Source organism: Neovison vison, chromosome 12 (genome assembly GCF_020171115.1).
Source record: "Neovison vison isolate M4711 chromosome 12, ASM_NN_V1, whole genome shotgun sequence".
Classification (NCBI taxonomy): Eukaryota; Metazoa; Chordata; class Mammalia; order Carnivora; family Mustelidae; genus Neogale; species Neogale vison.
In genome coordinates this window covers 80,255,267-80,279,847 of record NC_058102.1, presented here as the reverse complement: position 1 = coordinate 80,279,847, position 24,581 = coordinate 80,255,267, and the positions used below count along the sequence as shown (strand labels likewise).

At 37.6% G+C, this 24,581-nt stretch overlaps 1 protein-coding gene across 1 annotated transcript in view; it reads left to right on the top strand.

Annotated features, from left to right (window-relative positions):
- The window catches only part of ADAMTS20 (ADAM metallopeptidase with thrombospondin type 1 motif 20), a 203,249-nt gene that overhangs the window by 68,887 nt on the left and 109,781 nt on the right, over nt 1-24,581 (top strand). The window contains exons 8-11 of the mRNA XM_044227762.1: nt 16,278-16,383; nt 18,224-18,370; nt 20,233-20,374; nt 21,813-21,917. Of these exons, the coding sequence (XP_044083697.1) occupies nt 16,278-16,383; nt 18,224-18,370; nt 20,233-20,374; nt 21,813-21,917 (500 nt within the window). The remainder of the gene's footprint in view (nt 1-16,277; nt 16,384-18,223; nt 18,371-20,232; nt 20,375-21,812; nt 21,918-24,581) is intronic.

Sequence of the window (24,581 nt, the reverse complement as noted above, 5' to 3'; positions counted from 1 at the left end):
TCCAGGATCTATAAAGAACTTCTCAAACTCAACACACACAAAACATAATCATGTCAAAAAATGGGCAGAAGACATGAACAAACAGTTCTCCAATGAAGACATACAAATGGCTATCAGACACATGAAAAAATGTTCTTCATCACTAGCCATCAGGGAGATTCAAATCAAAACCACATTGAGATACCACCTTATACCAGTTAGAATGGCCAAAATTAACAAGACAGGAAACAATGTGTGTTGGAGAGGATGTGGAGAAAGGGGAACCCTCTTACACTGTTGGTGGGAATGCAAGTTGGTGCAGCCACTTTGGAGAACAGTGTGGAGATTCCTTAAGAAATATAAATAGAGCTTCCCTATGACCCTGCAATTGCACTACTGGATATTTACCCCAAAGACACAGATGTAGTGAAAAGAAGGGCCATCTGTACACCAATGTTCATAGCAGCATTGGCCATGGTCGCCAAACTGTGGAAAGAACCAAGATGCCCTTCAACGGATGAATGGATAAGGAAGATGTGGTCCATATACACTATGGAGTATTATGCCTCCATCAGAAAGGATGAATACCCAACTTTTGTAGCAACGTGGACGGGACTGGAAGAGATTATGCTGAGTGAAATAAGTCAAGCAGAGAGAGTCAATTATCATATGGCTTCACTTATTTGTGGAGCATAAGAAATAACACGGAGGACATGGGGAGATGGAGAGGAGAAGGGAGTTGGGGTAAATTGGAAGGGGAGGTGAACCACGAGAGACTATGGACTCTGAAAAACAATCTGAGGGGTTTGAAGTGGCGGGGGTGGGAGGGAGGTTGGGGTACCAGGTGGTGGGTATTATAGAGGGCACGGATTGCATGGAGAACTGGGTGTGGTGCATAAACTGAATTCTGGTACACTGAAAAGAAATTTAAAAAATAAAAAAAATAAGCAAAAAAAAGGTAAATTTGCTATTCTACATCTTAATCCTTGTGTAGAATTTTGGTAAACTATTTTTTTCACCACATGTTCTTTTCATAGTGAAAGCCTATTATTTTTCTTTTTTGTATGTCTAAGCAGAATTTTAAAAGAATATCAAATACAATACTTATGACAAGAAAAAAAAATATCTGCCATAGGTTCTTGGCAGAAAATTTAATACTAGTTTTTTGAGCCCTAAAAAAATGCTTCTTTTTTTAAATTGAGGTATAAATGTCATACATTATTAGTTTTAGTTGTACACTATAGAGATTCAATATTTGTTATGAAATGCTCAGTATATAGTTACTATACATCACCATAGTTATTACAGTTTTATTGAGTTTATTCCATATGCTGTACTTCACATTTCTGTGACTTATTTTATACATGGAAGCTTGTCCCTTTTAATGCCTTTCACCTATTTCACCCATCCCCTACCCCCAACCTTCATGGGCAACTACCAGGTTGTTCACTATATTTATCAGATTGGTTGGTTGATTTGTTTTATAGGTTCCACATATAGGTAAAACCAAATGGTATTTGTATTTCTCTGATTTAGTTAACATAAATATACTCTAGATTCATCTGTGTTGTCACAAATGGCAAGATTTCATTCTTCGTGGTCAAGTAATGTTCCATTGTATACTTACATACCATATCTTTATCCATTCATCTATTAATGGTCTTAGCAATCAGATTGTTTCCACATCTTGGTTATTGTGAACATAGGAATGCATATATCTTTTCAAATTAGTGTTTCTGTTTTCAGGTAAATACCCCAAAGTGGAATTGCTGGATCACATGATATTTCTATTTTTAGTTTTTTGAGGGAACCCTTCCATACTGTCTTCCATAGTGTCTGCACCAATTTACATGATCACTGACAGTGTATGAGTGTTCTATTTTCTCTACATCTTTGCCAATACTTGTTTCTTGTCTTTTTGATATTAGCCATTTTTGACTAGTGTGAGGTAATATCTCATTATGGTTTTGATTTACATTTCCCTAATGATTAGTGATGCTGAGCATCTTTTCATGTGTCTGGACATTTGTATGTTTTCTTTGGAAAAATGTCTATTCAGGTCCTCTGCCCATTCTTAATTAGACTGTTGTTTTGTTTGTAGGAGTTTATTTATTTATTTATTTAGGGAGTTTTAAAAAAATATTTTGGATATTAACCCCTTATTGATTCCATGTACTATTTGCAAATATCTTCTCCCATTCAGTAGGTTGCCTTTTCATTTTATTCATGGTGCTTTCACTATGCAAAAGCTTTGTAGTTTTGATGTAGCCCCAGTTGTTTTTGCTTTTCTTGTCCTTGCCTAAGGAGACAGATCCAAAAAAATAATGGACTGATTGATATTGCAGAATTTACTGCTTTTAAGAGTTTTATAGCTTCAGGTCTTAAACTTTGTTCTTTGTTCCATTTTGAGATTGTATATATGGTGTGTGAAAGTGGTTTGGTTTCATTCTTTTGCATGTAGCTGACCAGTTTTCCCAAGAGCATTTATAGAAGAGACTGTCTTTCCCTGTTATGTATTCTTGCCTTATTTTGTTAACGATTTGCCATAAAAGTGTGGGTTTACTTCAGAGTTCTACTGTTCCATTGATCTATGTGTTTGTTTTTGTGCCAGTACCATACTGTTTTGAATACTGTAATTTTGGAGTAGAGTTTGAAATCTGTGAGTGTGATACCTTCAGCTTGCTTCCCCCCCCCCCAAGATTGCTTTGGCTATTTGGGGTCTTTTGTGGTTTCATACAAATCTTAGGATTATTCTAGTTCTATGAAAAGTATTGATGTTTTGATAGGCATTGCATCGAATCTGTAGATTGTTTTCGGTAGTATGGATATCTTAATATTAATTTTGTCGAATCATGAGCATAGTATATGTTTTCATTTGTGGCATCTTCAGTTTGTTTCATTGGTGCTTTATAGTTTTCAGAACACAGGTTTACTTGTTAAATTTCACCTCTTGGTTAAATGTATTTCTAGGTATTTTATTTTTCTTACAATTATAGATGGGATCATTTTCTCAATTTCTCTGCTACTCTGTTAGTGTATAGAAACACAGTAGATTTCTAGATGTTAATTTTGTATCTACAACATTATCAAATTCAGTTAGTCTAATACTTTTTGGTGGAGTCTTTAGGGTTTTCTGTGTATAACACCATGCCATCTTCAAATAGTGGCACTTTTATTTTTTTCCTTACAATTTGGATGCCTTTTATTTCTTGAAATGACTGAGTGCCGTGGCTAGGAATTCTAGTACTATGTTGAATAAAAGTGGACATCCTTGTCTTCTTCCTGATCTTACAGGAAAACCTTTCAGTTTTTCACTGTCGGCACACAGTGGATGGGTTGGCCCCTGATATGGTTGGCTGATAGGAACCCGTTGCTGTTTTGTGTGAGTCAGTATGGTTAGACCCCAGTGCGGCTGGTTCCAACTGTTGTAGGTGTGCTGTTCGAAAGGGCTGGCATCCTGCATTGGCATGGGGGTCTCTTTGGAAGATCACTGGACCCTCAAGGCTGCCCACTGGGTGGGAGCCACTTTGGGAGAGTACTTGTCAGGGTGAGTGGATTAGGCCCACAGTGAAATGTGGGGGAGGGTGTGTGTATGTGGTATGGATGTTGCCAGCAAGATAGATGGAGAGTGTCAGAGCTGGTGCCTCTCAGGTTCAGGCTAGCTAGACTGAAGGAGGGCTATGAAATGTTGCCCACCAAAGCTTTTGTTCCTGGAGAAAGTTCCTACAGATTCCTGCCCATTTGGCACATGCTCTAAAGTTGGTAGACAAAATTTCCTTTATTTATGGCTCAGGTGCTTTTCAAACTGCTGCTTCTGTGTTGGGTCTAAGAGTGAGTAATTGAGTTTGCGTGTGGGTCCTTTCAGAGCAGAGTCTCCATTTTCTATCACCCTATATCTCTCCTGGAGTTAAGTCCTGCTGATTTTCAAAGCCAGACAAGGAGGCTCATCTTTCTGGTGCACATCTTCAAGGTGGGAGGGAGTGGCTGATGCAGTCTTGAAACCCTCACTCCTCAGGGAGGAGTCCTATATCTGTGTGTGATATGCCTCCTGCTTATGGGTTGCCTTCCTAGGAATTTCATTCCCAGTAAGCCTGTATTGGTACCCATCCTACTCTTTTTTTTTTCAATTTATTTATTTTCAGAAAAACATTATTCATTATTTTTTCACCACACCCAGTGCTCCATGCAAGCCGTGCCCTCTATAATACCCACCACCTGGTACCCCAACCTCCCACCCCCCAGCCACTTCAAACCCCTCAGATTGTTTTTCAGAATCCATAGTCTCTCATGGTTCACCTCCCCTTCCAATTTACCCAAATTCCCTACTCCTCTCTAACACCCCTTGTCCTCCATGCTATTTGTTATGCTCCACAAATAAGTGAAACCATATGATAATTGACTCTCTCTGCTTGACTTATTTCACTCAGAATAATCTCTTCCAGTCCCGTCCATGTTGCTACAAAAATTGGGTATTCATCCTTTCTGATGGAGGCATAATACTCCATAGTGTATATGGACCACATCTTCCTTATCCATTCATCCGTTGAAGGGCATCTTGGTTCGTTCCACAGTTTGGCGACTGTGGCCATTGCTGCTATAAACATTGGGGTACAGATGGCCCTTCTTTTCACAACATCTGTATCTTTGGGGTAAATACCCAGGAGTGCAATTGCAGAGTCATAGGGAAGCTCTATTTTTAATTTCTTGAGGAATCTCCACACTGTACTCCAAAGAGGCTGCACCCACTTGCATTCCCACCAACAGTGTAAGAGGGTTCCCCTTTCTCCACATCCTCTCCAACACATGTTGTTTCCTGTTTTGTTAAATTTGGCCATTCTAACTGGTGTAAGGTGATATCTCAATGTGGTTTTAATTTGAATCTCCCTGAGGGCTAATGATGATGAGCATTTTTTCATGTGTCTGATAGCCATTTGTATGTCTTGATTGGAGAAGTGTCTGTTCATATCTTCTGCCCATTTTTTGATGTGTTTGCCTGTTTTGTGTGTGTTGAGTTTGAGGAGTTCATTATAGATCCTGGATATCAACCTTTTGTCTCTACTGTCATTTGCAAATATCCTCTCCCATTCCGTGGGTTGCCTCTTTGTTTTTTTGACTGTTTCCTTTGCTGTGCAGAAGCTTTTGATTTTGATGAAGTCCCAGAAGTTTATTTTTGCTTTTGTTTCCTTTGCCTTTGGAGACATATCTTGAAAGAAGTTGCTGTGGCTGATATCAAAGAGATTACTGCCTATGTTCTCCTCTAGGATTCTGATGGATTCCTGTCTCACGTTGAGGTCTTTTATCCATTTTGAGTTTATCTTTGTGTACGGTGTAAGAGAATAGTCGAGTTTCATTCTTCTACGTATAGCTGTCCAGTTTTCCCAGCACCATTTATTGAAGAGACTGTCTTTTTTCCACTGTATATTTTTTCTTGTTTTGTCAAAAATTAATTGACCATAGAGTTGAGGGTCCATATCTGGGCTCTCTACTCTGTTCCACTAGTCTATGTGTCTGTTTTTATGCCAGTACCATGCTGCCTTGGTGATCACAGCTTTGTAATAAAGCTTGAAATCAGGTAAGGTGATGCCGCCAGCTTTATTTTTGTTTTTCAACATTTCCTTAGCGATTCGGGGTCTTTTCTGATTCCATACAAATTTTAGGATTATTTGCTCCAGCTCTTTGAAGAATGCCGGTGGAATTTTGATCGGAATGGCATTAAAAGTATAGATTGCTCTAGGCAGTATAGACATTTTAACAATGTTTATTCTTCTGATCCAAGAGCATGGAATGGTCTTCCATCTATTTGTGTCTTCTTCAATTTCTTTCATGAGTGTTCTGTAGTTCCTCAAGTACAGATCCTTTACCTCTTTGGTTAGGTTTATTCCCAGGTATCTTATGGTTCTTGGTGCTATAGTAAATGGAATCGATTCTCTAATTTCCCTTTCTGTATTTTCATTGTTAGTGTATAAGAAAGCCACTGATTTCTGCACATTGACTTTGTATCCTGCCACGTTGCTGAATTGCTGTATGATTTCTAGTAGTTTGGGGGTGGAGTCTTTTGGGTTTTCCATATAAAGAATCATGTCATCTGCGAAGAGAGAGAGTTTGACTTCTTCATTACCAATTTGGATACCTTTTATTTCTCTCTGTTGTCTGATTGCTGTTGCTAGGACTTCTAATACTATGTTGAACAAGAATGGTGAAAGTGGGCATCCTTGTCGTGTTCCTGATCTCAATGGGAAGGCTGCAAGCTTTTTCTCATTGAGGATGATATTTGCTGTGGGTCTTTCATAGATAGATTTGATGAGGTTCAGGTATGTTCCCTCTATCCCTATATTTTGAAGCGTTTTAATCAGGAACGGATGCTGGATTTTGTCAAATGCTTTTTCTGCATCAATTGAGAGGACCATGTGGTTCTTCTCTCTTCTCATATTAATTTGTTGTATCACATTGATTGATTTGCGAATGTTGAACCATCCTTGTAGCCCAGGGATGAATCCCACCTGATCATGGTGAATAATCTTTTTAATGTGGTGTTGGATCCTGTTGGCTAGGATCTTGTTGAGAATCTTAGCATCCATATTCATCAGTGATATTGGTTTGAAATTCTCCTTTTTGGTAGGGTCCTTGCCTGGTTTGGGGATCAGGGTAATGCTGGCTTCATAGAAAGAGTCTGGAAGTTTTCCTTCTTCTTCAATTTTTTGAAACAGCTTCAGGAGAATAGGTGTTATTTCTTCTTTGAAGGTTTGGTAGAATTCCCCAGGGAATCCGTCAGGTCCTGGGCTCTTGTTTTTTGGGAGGTTTTTGATCACTGATTCAATCTCGTTATTAGATATCGGTCTATTCAGGTTGTCAATTTCTTCCTGGTTCAATTTTGGTAGTTTATTTTTTCCAGGAATGCATCCATTTCATTTAGGTTGCTAAGCTTATTGGCATATAACTGTTCGTAATAACTTCTGATGATTGTTTCTACTTCCTTGGTGTTAGTTGTGATCTCTCCCTTTTCATTCATAATTTTATGAATTTGGGCTTTCTCTCTTTTCTTTTGGATTAGTGTAGCCAGTGGCTTATCGATCTTATTGATTCTTTCAAAAAACCAGCTTCTAGTTTCATTGATACGTTCTACTGTATCTCTGGTTTCTACCTCATTGATCTCAGCTCTAATCTTGATGATTTCCCTTCTTATGTGTGGAGTTGGTTTGATTTGTTGTTGATCCTCCAGTTCTTTAAGGTGTAGAGACAGCTGGTGTGTTCTGGATTTTTCAATTTTTTTGAGCGAGGCTTGGATGGCTATGTATTTTCCCCTTAGGACCGCCTTTGCTGTATCCCATATGTTTTGGACCGAAGTGTCTTCATTCTCATTGGTTTCCATGAATTGTTTCAGTTCTTTGATCTCCTGGTTGATCCAAGCATTCTTAAGCAAGGTGGTCTTTAGCTTCCAGGTGTTTGAGTTCCTTCGGAACTTTTCCTTGTAATTGAGCTCCAGTTTCAAAGCATTGTGATCTGAGAATATGCAAGGAATAATCTCAGTTTTTTGGTGTCGGTTGAGTCTGGATTTGTGACCCAGTATGTGATCTATTCTGGAGAAGGTTCCATGTGCACTTGAGAAGAATGAGTATTCTGTTGTTTTAGGGTGGAATGTTCTGTATATATCTATGAGGTCCATCTGGTCCAATGTGTCATTCAATGCTCTTGTTTCTTTATTGATTTTCTGCTTCGATGATCTAATTCTGAAAGAGGCGTGTTAAGATCTCCTACGACTAGTGTATTCATATCAATATGACTCTTTATCTTGATTAACAGTTTTCTTAAGTAATTGGCTGCTCCCATATTGGGAGCATAGATATTTACAATTATTAGAGCATCTTGGTGGATAGTCCCTTTAAGGATTATGTAGTGTCCTTCTGTATCTCTGACTACAGTCTTTAGTTTGAAGTCTAATTTACCTGATATAAGAATCGCTACCCCAGCGTTCTTTTCTTTTTTTTAAATTTATTTTTTATTTTCAGCATAACAGTATTCATTGTTTTTTCACCACACCCAGTGCTCCATGCAAGCCGTGCCCTCTATAATACCCACCACCTGGTACCCCGACCTTCCACCCCCCAGCCCTTCAAAACCCTCAGATTGTTTTTCAGAGTCCATAGTCTCTCATGGTTCAACTCCCCTTCCAATTTCCCCCAACTCCCTTCTCTCTATCTCCCCATGTCCTCCATGCTGTTTGTTATGCTCCACAAATAAGTGAAACCATATGATACTTGACTCTCTCTGCTTGACTTATTTCACTCAGCATAATCTCTTCCAGCCCCGTCCATGTTGCTACAAAAGTTGGGTATTCATCCTTTCTGATGGAGGCATAATACTCCATAGTGTATATGGACCACATCTTCCTTATCCATTTGTCCGTTGAAGGGCATCTTGGTTCTTTCCACAGTTTGGCGACCGTGGCCATTGCTGCCATAAACATTGGGGTATAGATGGCCCTTCTTTTCACTACATCTGTATCTTTGGGGTAAATACCCAGAAGTGCAATGGCAGGGTCATAAGGAAGTTCTGTTTTTAATTTCTTGAGGAATCTCCACACTGTTCTCCAAAGAGGCTGCACCAACTTGCATTCCCACCAACAGTGTAAGAGGGTTCCCCTTTCTCCACATCCTCTCCAACACATGTTGTTTCCTGTCTTGCTAATTTTGGCCATTCTAACTGGTGTAAGGTGGTATATCAATGTGTTTTTTTTTTTTCCTCCAATTCATTTATTTTCAGAAAAACAGTATTCATTATTTTTTCACCACACCCAGTGCTCCATGCAAGCCGTGCCCTCTATAATACCCACCACCTGGTACCCCAACCTCCCACCCCCCGCCACTTCAAACCCCTCAGATTGTTTTTCAGAGTCCATAGTCTCTCATGGTTCACCTCCCCTTCCAATTTACCCAAAAGCACATACCCTCCCCTACCCCAGCCTTCTTTTGAGTCCCATTGGCATGAAAGATGCTTCTCCATCCCTTCACTTTCTTTTTTATTTTTATTTTTTTAAAGATTTTATTTATTTGACAGAGAGAAATCACAAGTAGGCAGAGAGGCAGGCAGAGAGAGAGGGGGGAGAAAGCAGGTTCCCTGCGGAGCAGAGAGCCTGACGCGGGGCTCGATCCCAGAACCCTGGGATCATGACCTGAGCCGAAGGCAGAGGCTTTAACCCACTGAGCCACCCAGGCGCCCCTCCATCCCTTCACTTTCAATCTGCGTGTATCTTTAGGTTCAAAATGGGTCTCTTGTAGACAACATATGGATGGGTCCTGTCGTTTTATCCAATCTGCAACCCTGTGCCATTTTATGGGTGCATTTAGGCCATTCACATTGAGAGTGATTATTGATAGATACGTTTTTATTGACATCGAGTTACCTTTGAAGTCTTTCTTTCTGTAGACTGTCTCTATATTTCTGTTCAATGCTATTCTTGGGATTTTTCCTCTTTTATAGAACCCCCCCCTTAATATTTCCTGCAGTGTCAGCTTGGTGGTTGCATAGTCTTTTAAGCCTTGCTGGTCTTGAAAACTCTTTATCTCTCCATCCATTTTGAATGTCAGTCTTGCTGGATAAAGTATTCTTGGCTGCATGTTCTTCTCATTTAGTGCCCTGAATATATCTTGCTAGACTCTTCTGGCTTGCCAGGTCTCTGTGGACAGGTCTGACGTTATTCTGATGGGCTTCCCTCTGTAAGTAAGGAGCCTCTTTGCCCTGGCGGCTTTCAAGAGATTATACCTACAATTATAATTCCTCAATTTGACTATCAGGTGTCGTGATGTTTTTTTGGAATGTATAATCTTGGGTGGAGATGGTTCAGCCTCTAGTACATGAACGCTGGTTTCATTCGCGAGATTCGGAAAATTTTCATGAAGGACTTGTTCCACTATATCTTCTAGACTTCTTTCTTTCTCCTCCCCTTCAGGGATTCCAATAATTCTGACGTTGGAACGCTTCATGGCATCATTTATTTCCCTGATTCTGTTTTCATGGTTTCTAAGCTGTTTGTTCCAGGCTTCCTCCTGATCCTTTCTATCTGTTTGTCCTCCAGATCACTAATTCTATCTGCTGTCTCAGTTACCCTAGCTTTGAGAGAGTTTAGATTAGATTGGAACTCACTGAGAACATTGTGAACCTCCTCCCTGGTAGCTTTAAGCTCCGCCCTAACATTGTGAACATCCTGTCTGGTTGCTTTCAGTTCGGCCCTAATCAATTCTGTTTGGTCATCCATGGCTTTCTCCAACTGCCAACTGCCAACTGCCAACCACGCTCATGGGCACTGCGGGGACACACGCCGCACCTCCCACATGTCCCCTCCACCGCCGGGTCGAGCAACGCTGTGCGGACCCTCATCCATCCTACTCTTCTTAATATGGCTTTTTCTTAGTATCTTTGGCTTTGGAATTGCTGTTCCAATAGTCTTCGTTTGTTAGGGAGATCCTCTGCATGTAGCTGCAGCCTTGATGTGTCTGTGGGAGAAAATGAGCTCAGGATCTTCCTACTCCCCCTAGCCCAGGCATGTGCTTTCTTTTCTTAAGTGGTTTTATTTTTGCAGACATTGATATGAATATTTACTTAAACTAGGAAGCTCCTTTTATAGATTTTTGAATGCTACACTGATCTTGATGAGGATTTTTTTTTTTTAACACAGTCAGATTCCATTCCATGGGTGTATTTTCAAAAGTGAAATGACCTTTTCTCATATTTGTCTAATTTTGATACCAGGCTTTATTCGTCTTATAGAACTGGTCAGAACTAGTCTATTTTTTTTTTATTCTCCGGAAAATTTATGTAATATTTTAATGATCAGTATCTTGAAAGCTTAAGTGATCCCACCATCTGTTTCATGGTTTTTTTGTTTTGTTTTGTGGGGTTTTTTGGAAAATTTTTTAACTATCTGATTTTTCCAATGATAATCAGACTATATTTTTTATCTTCTTAAATGTATTTTTTTTTTTAAGATTTTGTTCATTTGGCAGAGAACAAGTAGGGAGAGAGGCAGGCAGAGGGAGAAGCAGGCTCCCTGCTGAGCAGTGAGCCCGATGTAGGAGTCGGTCCCAGGACCCTGGGATCAGACCTGAGCTGAAAGCAGACACTTAACTGACTGAGCCACCCAGGCACCCCTTTTTGAATGTATTTTTAAAAAGTACTACTTGCTAGGAATTTCACTGTTAGAAGTAAAATTTATTAGCTTGAATTTTAATACCATCAGTCCTTTATTTTTTATTGAAATATAATTGACAATGTTAGTTTCAGTTGTATAGCATACTGACTTGACAATTCAATAGTACTCAGTGCTCATCACAATAAGTGTAGTCACTGTCACCTTAAGTTATTATTACAGTATTATTGACTATATTCCCTATACTGTGTACTTACCATCTCTATGACTTATTTTATAACTAGAAGTATGTACCTCTTAATCCTTCATCTGTTTCACACATTCCCTCATCTATCTCCCTTCTGGCAATTTCCAGTTTATTCTCTGTACTGAAGAGTATTTTGTTTTTCAGATTCCACATATTAGTGAAATCCTTTCATATTTCTCTTTCTCTGAGTTACTTACTTAGCATAATACATTCTAGGTTCATCCATGTGTTTGCAAATGGCAAGATTTTATTACTTATGACTGAGTAATATTCCATTGTATATATATACCACTGCTTATTTATCCATTCACCACCTCAACAGATATGAATTGTTCCATATCTTGGCTATTGTAAATAATGCTGCAATAAACATAGGGGTATGCATATCTTTTTGGATTAGTGTTTTTGTTTTCTTTGGGTAAATACCCAGTAATGCAATTACTAAGTCATATGGTATTTCTGTTAATTTTTGGAGGACCCTCCATATTGTTTTCCACAGTCCACAGTGGTTGTACTGGTTTATCTTTCCACCAGCAGTGCATGAGTGTTCCCTTTTCTTCACATTCTCGCCAACTCCTATCATTACTTGTATTTTTGATACCAGCCATTTTGACTGAGGTGTGAGGTGATACTACATTATGACTTTCAATTGCATTTCCCTGATGATTAGTGATGGTGAGCATATTATCATGTATCTGTTGGTCATCTTTATGTCTTCTTTGGAAAAATGTCTATTCAGGTCATCTGCCCACTTTTTTATTGTATTGTTTTTTGAGTTAAGTTCTTTATATATTTTTGCAATTAATTCCTGTTGGATATATCATTTGCAAATATCTTATTCAGGAGGTTGCCTTTTCATTTTACTAACGGTGAGTCCCTTGCTGAGCAAAAGCTTTATTTTGGTGTAGCCACAATAGTTTACTTTCGCTTTTGTTTCTCTTGCCTCAGGAGACATGTCCATAAAGATGTTGCTAAAGCCAATATTTAAGAGATTATTGCCTGTGTTTTCACTTAGGAGTTTTATGGTTTTCAAATCTCATATTTAGGTCTTTAATCCTTTTTGAATTTTTGTGTATAGTGTAAGGACGTGGTCCAGTTTCATTCTTTTGCATGTAGCTTTCTGGTTTTCTTAGCACCATTTACTGAAGAGACTATCTTTTCCCCATTTCATATTCTTGCCTCCTTATACATTGCCCATAAGAGTGTGGGTTTATTTCTGGGCTCTGTCCTGTTTACATGTCTTGTGTGTGTGTGCACGTGTGTGTGTGTACTTGCACATGCACACCAATGCCATAGTTTTTGGATTACTGTGGTTTTGTAGTATAGTTTGAAATCTGGGATTATGAAACCTCCAGCTTTGTTCTTCCTGAAAGCATATCCCCCACTTTGGGGAGGGAGAGTGAGGGAGGAGCAAAGGGAGAGAGAGAATCTTAAACAGGCTCCATGCCCAGAGCAGAGTCCAACATGGGGCTTGATCTCATAACCCTGAGATCATGACCTGAGCCAAAATCAAAGTCAGGCGCTTAACCGACTGAACCACCTAGGGGCCCCATATCTCTGTTTTTTTTTTTTTGTTTGTTTTTAAGATTTTATTTATTTATTTGATAGAGATCACAAGTAGACGGAGAGGCAGGCAGAGAGAGAGAGAGAGGGAAGCAGGCTCCCTGCCGAGCAGAGAGCCCGATGCGGGACTCGATCCCAGGACCCCGAGATCATGACCTGAGCCGAAGGCAGTGGCTTAACCCACTGAGCCACCCAGGTGCCCCATCTCTGTTCTTTTTGAGGACAGTGATTCTAACAGGTGTGGAGTGTGGCATTGATGTACATTTCCCTGATGATTAGTGATATAGAGCATTTTTTCCCTATATTTGTTGACCGTTTGTATGTCTTCTTTTGAGATTTGTATCTTTAATAATATTGATGTGCCTAATAATATGTAATGCTAATGAATAATTTAACTTTTTGAAGTTAGTCAGGCGCTTAACAGAGTGAGATACCCAGGCACCCCGTAATCATTCATTAGGGTAATGATAATTAATAATAGCTGATCTACCTGAGTGCTTACTGTGTATCTTACACTATGGCAAGGTTTTATGTGATTTAACTCATTTAATCTTCACAAAAAACCTATAAAGTAAGAGCAACTTTAAGTTTCATAGATGAGAATAAATAATTTATCCAAGGCTACACAACTTACATTACCGCAAGTATTAGTATTTTATTTTTCCTTTGAAAATCTGTGGTGAAATTACTGGGTATCTTGCTATGCATTACCTCTTGTAGATATCATTGCCCAGTCTGTGAACCCTTTTTGCAAAGTATGTTGAAAAATGGTTTTCATTCCTTAAAATGGCTAGATTGGGTGACTCTCTGAAGTTTCTTGAACTTCCAAACATAGGGAACCTGTATCAGATTTGGGCCCATACTGCTAAATTCTTCTCTGACCGACCACTTGTATAGAACCCAATATCAGCTGGAGTGAATTTAGGCACAAACCATCAGTTAGCTGCCTGGTGCCATAAAGTTACATATTCACTCAATTTGTTGTTCTTGCCTGTTTATGGGCGTTTTTGAGTTGGGTCTCTAATCATATATAATACATATTTCCATGGATCTGTTATGTGATTAAAACATTTAGCTTGGAATATATTCATCTGTAAGCATGAAACATAAAGTTTGTGTGATAATAGTCAATATTTTGTTTGAAGTATCTATGTGGTCCTGAAAATATATATTTGAGAATTGAGCCATTTAATAGATTAAAAATATTAAAGAAGGCATGGGAATAGCAAGATATTTAAGAAAAATGTGTTTAGTTTAAGTTCTACTAACAGAGAAATAAAAAATTGACCAAAATTGACTAAAAAATTGCACATATAAGTAGGAAGTCATACTTTAGGAAAATAATAATTCTTTCATACTTGGGACAGCATACTGTTTAATGATCTTATTTTTTTCCTTGCTCAATTTTGGCCTTGACTCTAACTAAGAAAATGTTTTTTGGGGGGACCGTTGTCCAAGCCATCCCTTTGACTGTGGGTTCAGAAAGAGAGCAGACTTTTTTTTTTTTTTTTTTTTGGTTTAAGTTTTTGATGGTGATTGAACTTGTTAGTCTGAACTTTTCCAGCATTTTTAGATTCCTCAGTTCAACATTTTTTTAAAGCGCAACATTGTTAGGAAATTTACCTTAATGCTAGGAAATTGTCCAGGCTTTTTAAGTTATACAAATGAAAGGATACAGGGGAGTATAGAGCTAAAGCACAGTAGTTAATACAGGTCTACTCCATATTAAGAAATTTCTAAATGCAAAAACTTTCCAGTAATCAACTGGTTATATATGAAAAGTTCTGCTTTTTTATGAAAGGAATTGTCCTAGGAGAGCAGATAATTTGTAAGAAAATACTGAAGGATAATACTAACAAAAACTATGCTATCAAGGTAAATGAATGCCAGCTGAGTTGATGGACAGTGGATTGTTGTAAAGAACATTTATTTTCAAAGTCTTTTTCTGGATTGTTTTTAAGAACTCTATCAGCTGTAATTTTTGTCTTTGCTGTGTGGTCAGTTCATACTATATCTTTCAGCAGCACAATGACATTACATGACATTCTTTATATTAAAAAGTGAATAAATCTTAATAGGATACATTTTCTAAAATATTTACAAAATTATTGGGTGTCTTTATCATATGATCTCCCTGATATGAGGAGGTGGAGATGCAACGTGGGGGCGGGGTTTGGGGGAGGAAAAGAATAAATGAAACAAGATGGATCAGGAGGGAGACAAACCATAAGACTCTTAATGTCACAAAACAAACTGAGGGTGGCAGTGGGGAGAGGGGTAGGGTGAGGGGGGTGGGGTTATGGACATCGGGGAGGGTATGTGCTATGGTGAGTGCTGTGAAGTGTGTAAACCTGGCAATTCACAGACCTATACCCCCGGAGCTAATAATACATTATATGTTTATAAAAAAAATTATAACAAAATTTAAATTCTAGTTAAAAACAATTATTGGGTGCCTTTAAATGTCAATCATTTTATTTAACATATATTAGATGCCAGGTGCTATTCTATGCACTTAGCATATAATCACTCAATTATAGGTGCGTAATTGTATACTGCCTCAAACTTTACTAAAGTAAATTCATTAATTTATAGTTTTCTTCTATATTCTGTTACCAATTTAAACATTTATTTCCTTTTCTAGTATCCACACTAATGTTGCCTAAAATTGCATCCTTCCTATAACAAATACTTTTCTTCTCTTCCTTTTTTTAAACAATTATTCACCCCATATTTAGGGTTTCATTCTGTTCTTTTTCTTCCACCTTAGAAGATATTTGTGATACTAACAACCAACTCTGCCTCTCTTTCTAAGTAGTAACACCAGTAGTAAATGCTTTAAAATTTAGTTCTTTATAGATGTGGTCCATACATACAATGGACTATTACTCAGCCATCAGAAAGGATGAACACCCACCACTTGCACTGACATGGATGGAACTGGAGGGGATTATGCTAAGTGAAATAAGTCAAGCAGAGAAAGATAATTATCATATGGTTTCACTCATATGTGGAACATAAGGAATAAAATGGAGGACCATAGGGAAACAAAGGGAAAACTGAAGGGGAGAAATCAGAGAGCGAGACAAACCATGAGAGACTCTGGACTCTGTCAAACAATTGAGGGTTAAGAAGGGTGGTGGGTAGGGGGAGGGGGTAAGGAGGTGATGGGCATTAAGGAGGGCCCGTGTGATGAGCACTGGGTGTCATACACAACTAATGAATCATTGAACATGATATCAGAAACTAATATGCTGGCTAACGCAACATAAAAGAAATCTTAAAAATTTGGTTCTTTATGATTTGATGTTTCCCATTTTGAAATAAAAACATGAAATTTTTCAGGTTTAGCAGAATTAGGTACCCTGTGTGATCCTTTACGGAGCTGTTCTATTAGTGAAGAAAATGGACTCAGTGCTGCCTTTACCATAGCCCATGAGCTTGGGCATGTGTAAGTACCTTCTGCTGCCTCAGTAATGTGCTTTCTCTTAGTCATTGCCCAGAATGCCAAAATTCCATCTTCAATTGAGTAATTAGCAGCTTTATGTCTTTAAAAATACTGTTAGTGTAATTCTCATCCCTGAAATGCTAACTCTGGCTCTTTTGTGATCTATGTTAGGTCAGACAGGCTGCACAGATGAACAGACTAAGCAAAGAACTAGAACTTGGGAATTCTTTTATTTCATTTACTGTATTGGATTACATGAAAAGCTCTTCTGGCCTCTGTCCCTTGTTATCCCATACATGACCAGGTACTGTCCTCTTCCATCTTATGGGAGGGCCTGCAGGGCCTTCTGGTTCTGGGGAACTCCCAGTAATATTTGTAATACCAGCTCACCTCTTGCTCTTACAGCTCAGAGCCCCAGCAGAGAATGTGGCATGTGGGAATTTCTGAATCATTAAAAGATATTTTTAAAGTTATTTCTCCAGCTTCATAGTTGTTGTTGTTTGGTTTGGGTTTTTTATATTTTTGGGGTTTTTTTTGTTTTTTGTAAAAATGAGGGGTTCTATCTGTTCCTGCATTATTAAAAATTCTACTGGGGTTCTATGCTCTAAGAATGGAGACCATGATTCCCTGTGATAGCCTCAGAGCTCTCATGGAAAGTTAGAAACCCCTACAAACTCATCCTCTGACAGGGATTCCATATAGTACCCCCCAGCACCTCTGGGATTTCTTGTTTATATGCTAATAAGGAATTGAAGCTAGAGTTCCTCTGTTAGTTGGACTACATTTTCTTTCCTGGTCATGCCCTACTTCATTAAGAGCATTCAGCAGGCATAACTTCAAGTGGAAATCATTTTTATGAAACTAGTGCATCTTCAGTTCCCTTTGAGCACGGTTATGTTTCATGATTGTCAGCAAGGGGCACACTCAAATTGTTGACATGGGAATAGAATAGAATCAGGAGCTTACCTGAGGGCTCTAGATACCTAGCACAACATCTGGAAAGCACTGGTTTCCAAGGCTACTGACTAATGGAAAACTGTTCTTGCAAAGACTGCCATCTTAGCCATCTATTTTCTTCCTGAAAAACTCTTTAGGTGTCTTTAGAATATGGGTAAGTAGTTTAATTAAAAGACTGATCTTTAAGTACACATCTCAGCAGACAAAGAGCTGAGCTAGGTGGTTTCGGCGTCCCTTCTAAATACAAGTTCATACTTAGGTCCTCAAAAGAATGCATAGGCTGTGCTGCTGGCCAGCTGATTATTTAATAGCATGGCTCTTAGGAAGATTTGGTTGCCCTTTAGGAACGTTTTTGTTATTCCAGTTCGATCAATAATCACTTACTGAGTATAGACCAGAAACAGTCCTGAGGCTGTTTCATGTAAAACAGATGGATACTATAGAATGATAAGGAAGTAGGGATTAAAGAAGTTTTGATACTGTAGTAAATAGTCTGTGATCCACAAACTAGTGTGGTATCACTTTTATGTAATCTACCTACACACATCTCTTAGGATACGCATGCTGAAACCTGCAAGTGTTTATGTGAACGCTGTATCTGTATCGTGATGAGGTGAGCCAGACTCCACATATTTTGGTTGTTTGGACTCACATACCAAATCAGCAGACTGTGATACTGATCAACATTATAATCGACTGTTTCTCAGATCATGTGCTTCTAAACATGAAGATAATCTCTGTTTTATAATGCTTTATGGGAAGGATCAAGAGTATACATTTTGATGTGATTGGATTTATCTGTATTTTACTTTATAAGGATAAGAGATGTTACTAATATATTCATATTTTCATATTCTTTATTTTAAGTGTTTATTTTTATTTTTAGATTTAACGTTCCACATGATGATAGTTTTAAATGTAAGGAAACTGGAATTAAACATCAATATCATGTAATGGCTCCAACTTTAAATTACCACACAAGTCCTTGGACCTGGTCAAAATGTAGTCAGAAATATATCACTGAATTCCTAGAGTAAGTCTGAAATTATATTACTGTAGTTAAACAATGGGACATTTATTAGACTATAGAATTTGAATTTATATGTTCTTTTAAAGTGGTTCCATTTCTGTTTAGTTTTTCTGTTTAAATTTAAGTGTACTTGGTACAAATGCATTTTTAAAAACAAAGAGTTCTATATACATGTTTACATGTTTCACTCGTGAAGTATTTTAGGAGTGGGGCAGGTCAGAGCTAGCTGTCTTTTTTCTTTTTCTCTTTCTTTCTTCCTTCCTTCCTTCCTTTCTTTTTTTCTGCCCCCCCCCCCCCAGTTTAGGCACTCTGTTAGGATCACTCCTTTCTGAGGGGCGCCCTACTGAGATTCACAGCTTCCTTGTGTATGTTTGCATTTTTTCAGAAGATACTGGATAATATATCAAGAGGAGTTTGAGTAGCTCATGATTGAGGTGTCTTTAAAGGACAGACAATAGCTGAAGTCAAACTATGCACATTCCAAAAAGCTCTGTACAGCCGGTGAGATGTGGAGTCTATATGTTTACATAGTCTTTTGGAGGATTTTCTTAGGTCTTAAGAAGGAAGGTAGATCAGATTTTTCTTGCCTCATCTCTCCATCTCGTACCAGGTTTCTTTACTTCTCACTTTTACTTAAAGGGAATTTCTGTCCTCATTACTGAAAGTTGCCAAAAGGCAAGGCCAAGCTCTTTCTGGGGAATTTTTTTTTTTTTTTGGTATTAATGTAATACTTATTTCTTTTGCATCTTATAATCTCCAATCTAGGCAGTTTCTAGTTACCTCTCCTTATGAGAACTGTGGGAATGAATGAAACCACGGTTTGGAATATAGATTCATAAATACAGCCCCAAATGATCAGTGATTACTTATCCTTGTATGGGGCATTGATTTAAAAGCATAATACATAGTTGCTGATCTATACATGACTGCATATAGCTTTGTTCAGTGGCTAACTGTGATACTGATTAACAGTATCAGTGGATGTGCTTATATTTGAAAGGGGTTAATGGGACTCTTTCCAATGGGAATTTTAAAAAATACATGTTAGGGTTCTTTTAAGTGTATATGTTAATTTTTGGTCAAAACTTAATATCTGTGTAGCTAGTAAAAATTTCTAAATTTTAAAATTATGACAGTGCAACAAATTGTTCCTACTTTTTTGGAACAGTTTTTTCTTTTTTTAAACCAATTGGAATGGTTGAACATTTTCAGTTTCTATACACTAGCTACTGCATTACAAACTAGGAGTAATACACATTTCCCCTGCTATTTACCACTTTTCTATGTCCTTTATACAAATACTCTAATAGAAACGTGCAAGGTGAATAGTATCACTGTTAATATAGATAAGGAGACTCAGGCTCAGGGAAGTTAAGTTTAATATGCATCCTGGGAAGCAGAAGAACCAAAATGTAAACTCTACCTCTACCTCTTTAAAGTGGAGACAACATAACTCTTACTGAAATTCCTTTGTTTAGTTGTTTAGAACTCATAGGGTACTTTCTCAAATGAAAACCTTTTTTTTTTTTTTAGCATCTTGACAATTTGGGCATTAAATAGAAGGCATTACTATTGGGCAACAAAATAGATCAAAAGTGTAGAGTGATTCATAAATTATATTATGATGAATTTGTCATTGTTCTTTTTAAGAATTGTATCATCAAAATAGTCGTGGGGCTCAAATGAGAACAAACACTTAAAAGTCCTTTGTGAATTGTGAGGTTTTTCTTCCTGACTTTGATAAGAACTGGTTACTAAATTATGAAAAAAACAGGGATACTCCTTTGAAAGTGTAGGACACTGTAAATGTGATAAAGAACCTTACATTCACATATATTCACAATACTTTTCGGTCCTTGGTACAGTACTGGTCATGGGGAATGCCTTCTTGACAAACCAAATGGAAGAATATATGATCTGTCTTCACAACTTCCTGGATTAATATATGATGTAAACAAGCAATGTGAACTTATGTTTGGTCCTGGATCACAAGTATGTCCCTACTTGGTAAGAAAAATTGTCCCTTTTTTTTTTGAAAACTCTGAAGTTCCAGTTAGAATATATTTCAAAAATGTACATTTATTCTCTTGAACAGAAGGTGAGCTAAATGTATCTTGGGAATTTTTAAGTCTTAGAGAAATTTGCTCTTTGCCAGAAAGGGGTTAAAAAAGGGGAAACTAAAATTTACCTAGTCTTATTATATGCCATGTACTGTGTTAGATACTTAAAAATTATCTTTATTTAACCCTCACAAAATCCTGGGTGAAGTATTCTCATTTAAAAAATAGACACCAAGAGTTTATTGAAAATTAAAGGCATTCAATTATTTATATTCAAATATATTCAAATAACTATTTTTGGGGTGGGGAGAGAAAATTTAAGTGTCTTGATAATGAGTTATATTAAAGGCCCCAGAAACCTAATAGAGTATGCTACATTTTAATTTACATAGATTTGAATCTGTAGAAATGAAAGTTAGGGCCTGTTATCACTAAGCTCTTATTACTTTATAACTTTGAGGATTTTTTATAAGTTAGAGACACTCCTAGGTCATGAGGTCATTGGACCAGGAGTGCAGCCTCATTCGCTCATTGAAATATGTATCCCCAGGGTTTAATTCAGGATCTGCCACAAACTAGGTGTCACAAACTAAATGCTCACTGAATGAATGAATGAATGAATGAATGAAAGTAACAAAAAAGTGAGTGCAGAGATAGGCAAAGCACATTCCACATAGTAATAGTGTTTTTAAAATCTTAAACTTACAATAAAAAATGTTACTAGGCTCTTAAATATCCAGTATGGAGGAGGGAAGATTTAACTTAATATTTTTGTTAAAGATACATTTCTTTTTTTACCTGACTTACACACTAAATAAACTTTGAATTTAAATTCAGAAAGAAGAAGAGAATTATCTTGGGTATAGCTCCTGTGAACCTCTGTGGATTTTGCTTCTTGTGAAAACTTGAGAACCCTTTGTTCAAAAGTTGAAAGTATGCATTATATTCACAAAGTAGGAAACCAGTGTACATTATACAGTATTTCTATGCACATTATTCATACATTCTATCATCGTATCAAAAGAGGCTTTTGGAACCTCCTTGTGAATAACATTTAACAACAAAAAGTCCTTTACAAAAATGTCTTGCAAAGAGAAAAAATGTCTCCCATAACTGTGAATATTTCCACTCTAGTTTCTCTCTCCCATTGTTCAATGTTATAATGAAAATCTAAAAAGTCTTAAAAATGAAACATTGCCATTTTATGTGTTTATGTTCTAGTCGTCAGTTTACCTCTAAAGATTTTTTTTTTTTGCCGATTATTTCTAGCTCTGACAGGAAACCATGAAATATGTAAGGTGAATGTATAAACCAGTGCATTGCACTAAATCAGTTTCATGGTCGTAGTGTTCTTTTACTCTTGTCTGCTTTCTGTTACTGTGCAGAAGCAATGCAGACGTCTCTGGTGCACGAGTGCAGAAGGAGTTCACAAGGGCTGTCGCACTCAGCACATGCCACTGGCAGATGGGACAAACTGTGGTCCTGGGATGGTAGGTTTTCCCCAAGGGTGAGTCTTGTATTAGGAGATTACCCAAGGATAAGAATTGCTCTGCATTTCAACGCTCTTCACTTTTCATCAGCTTTTGCTCTGCTAGTGAATCAATGTTGCTGTGTTGGTTTGATGTAGTACACAGTCAAGTGAATTAAATTTTTGATTTTACCTTTTTTTTTCCCCATGATCTAGCAGGTGAATGTTTAAGATATATAGGTAACTATGTGGATAGTTATCTAAATATATTATAGACTTGTTAACAAGAAGGATAGACATAAAAGTCCTAACATTTCAGCAATTTCCCCAAATTCAAGGATGTTACCATTGTATACATTTTTGTCCATAAAATTCAATTAAGTATAATTAATAATTTTAAGTGGCTTCTTCAGATATTTATTGGTTGTCAGTGTCTTTAAATGTACCCCTAAAATTGCCTGAACATCCTACATTTTCACCATTGTAGCCTCAGCATGAATTAATCTAAATCTGCTTAGTGATAGGGTTCGCCACAATAAACGTGTAAGGATGAAGTCAGCTTGTACTTGGTGCTTCAGGATGAAGGCCAAGGATCCCTTGGCCTTGGTAGCCAGTGTTGTCTGCACTGAATATATTTCTGTTTGCACCTTCTCAGCTGGCCGAGCCCCTGGCTTGGGAATGGGGTGGCTAGTGCTGCCTCCTTCATTAGCTTCACAGGTAGAAACTTGAGTTGGGTTCCCTAGCTGACCTTGTGCTTCACCAGCTGTTAATTGAAACATTTGTACTAGCTACTGCCCTTGTCTCTCATGCGTTCCATCGAAGTGCGTGTGTTTTCTGTGAATATAGCTTACATGACAAATTAATTGAATAGTGAAGTTGTATTTGGAACTTCAGCAATTTTTGCTGTAGCTGAAGTACTCTGAAATGGTTGAGCACCCAATTATGTTAGGGCCAGAATTCTAGCAGACTTCTGTTCATTGTTGGAAGCTACAACTGAATTTTAGAGTTTGATCTTTAATATGTGTATCAATTTATACATCTCACAGTCAATGTATGAAAGTTCCAGTTGCTCTGCATTTCTTGACAATTTTTGATATTGTTGATCTTTTAACATAGTAATAGCCTTTAGGTGCAAAATGGAATATCGTTGTGGTTTTAGTTTGCATTATCCTGATTATTGTCAATCTTGAGCATCTTTTCATTGGCTCACTAGCCATTTGAATAATTCCCCAGTGAGGTGGTTTGAAGAGCTTGGATTTGTTGGAATTCAAGGTAAATGTGTTGAGATACTGGGACCTTCTTTAAAGCTTGTGTAGGTTAAAAGCAGAAATGGCATTTGGGGTAAAAACATGTGGGGATCAAGATAGATATAAATTCATTTTTCTTAATTGAAAATAGTGAGCTCCTGAATTTTGAAGACTTAGCACTCCCAGAAAAGAACGTAAAATATTTCATTAGCTTTTTGTATTAGTTGCATGTTGAAATAATAGATGTACTGAGTTAAGTAAAACATATTACAATTGAAAATAGTGAGCTCCTATGCATTAGCCATTTTCAGTATTCAGTGGGTCTTTTATTCAAGAGAAATTTTAAATACATTCCTATTTCTTTTTTGCCTTAACACTCTCTTTTAGTCCCTTTATTTTGTGACTGTGTTACATGTAAGACTATCTTCTAAATACTTGAAAGTGGTAGTAAATCTGTTTGCATGAAAATACGATGAAATTTACCTGACACAGACTTAATTTAGTACATGGTAAACAATATAACATTATATCCTTTTCATTTGTGTATTTATCAGAAATAGTGCTCAGGGATTATTTGAAATGTTTCTGGAGGTGCCCCCAGAGCTTACATGCACATAGTACATTCTATTCTGAGATTTTTCTTTTCACTTTTAATATGACTTTCTCATTTTGAATGATTTGTTCTAATGGAAGGCACAAAGAATTTTTTCTGCTAATAAACTGGGTTTTAGGATTTATTCAACAAACACTTATCAAGGGCCCACTATATGTCAGACACTATTCTAAGTGATGAGGATATATCAGTAAACAAAAGAGAAAAAAATCCTGCCTTCATGGAGCTTACATTTTAGGGGGAGACTACAGTATTACAAACAATATAATACTACTGATAAGTGCTGTGAACAAGAAAAATAGAGCCAGAAAAGGACTGGAAGTTTTGTGGTAGGAGAGGACAGATTACAATTTAAAACATAGTGGTCAAAGTAGGTCTTACTGGAAGTTGCCTAATGAGCTGTCTTAAAGAAAATGAGGGAGTAGCTAAGGAGGATATTATGGAGTGAGCTCCAGGCAAAAGCACCAGGTAAGCTCCTAAATCCTGGGTATTGGTGGAGTGTTCAAGGAGGAGCAAGGAAAGGCGTTGTGGCTGGGGTGAAAAGAGATGTGTAGGAAGTAAGTGAAGGAGTATCATGTAGGGCGTTGTGAGCCATTGTGAGAACTCTGCATTTATTCGAAGTGAAGTAATTGAAGGATTTGAGCAGATGAGTCACCTAATGAGTTAATTTTTGAAATAAAAGTTGAAATATTGGGGAGGGTATGTGCTTTGGGGTAAATTGGAAGGGGAGATGAACCATGAGAGACTATGGACTCTGAAAAACAGTCTGAGGGGTTTGAAGTGGTGGGGGGGTGGGAGGTTGGGGTACCAGGTGGTGGGTATTATA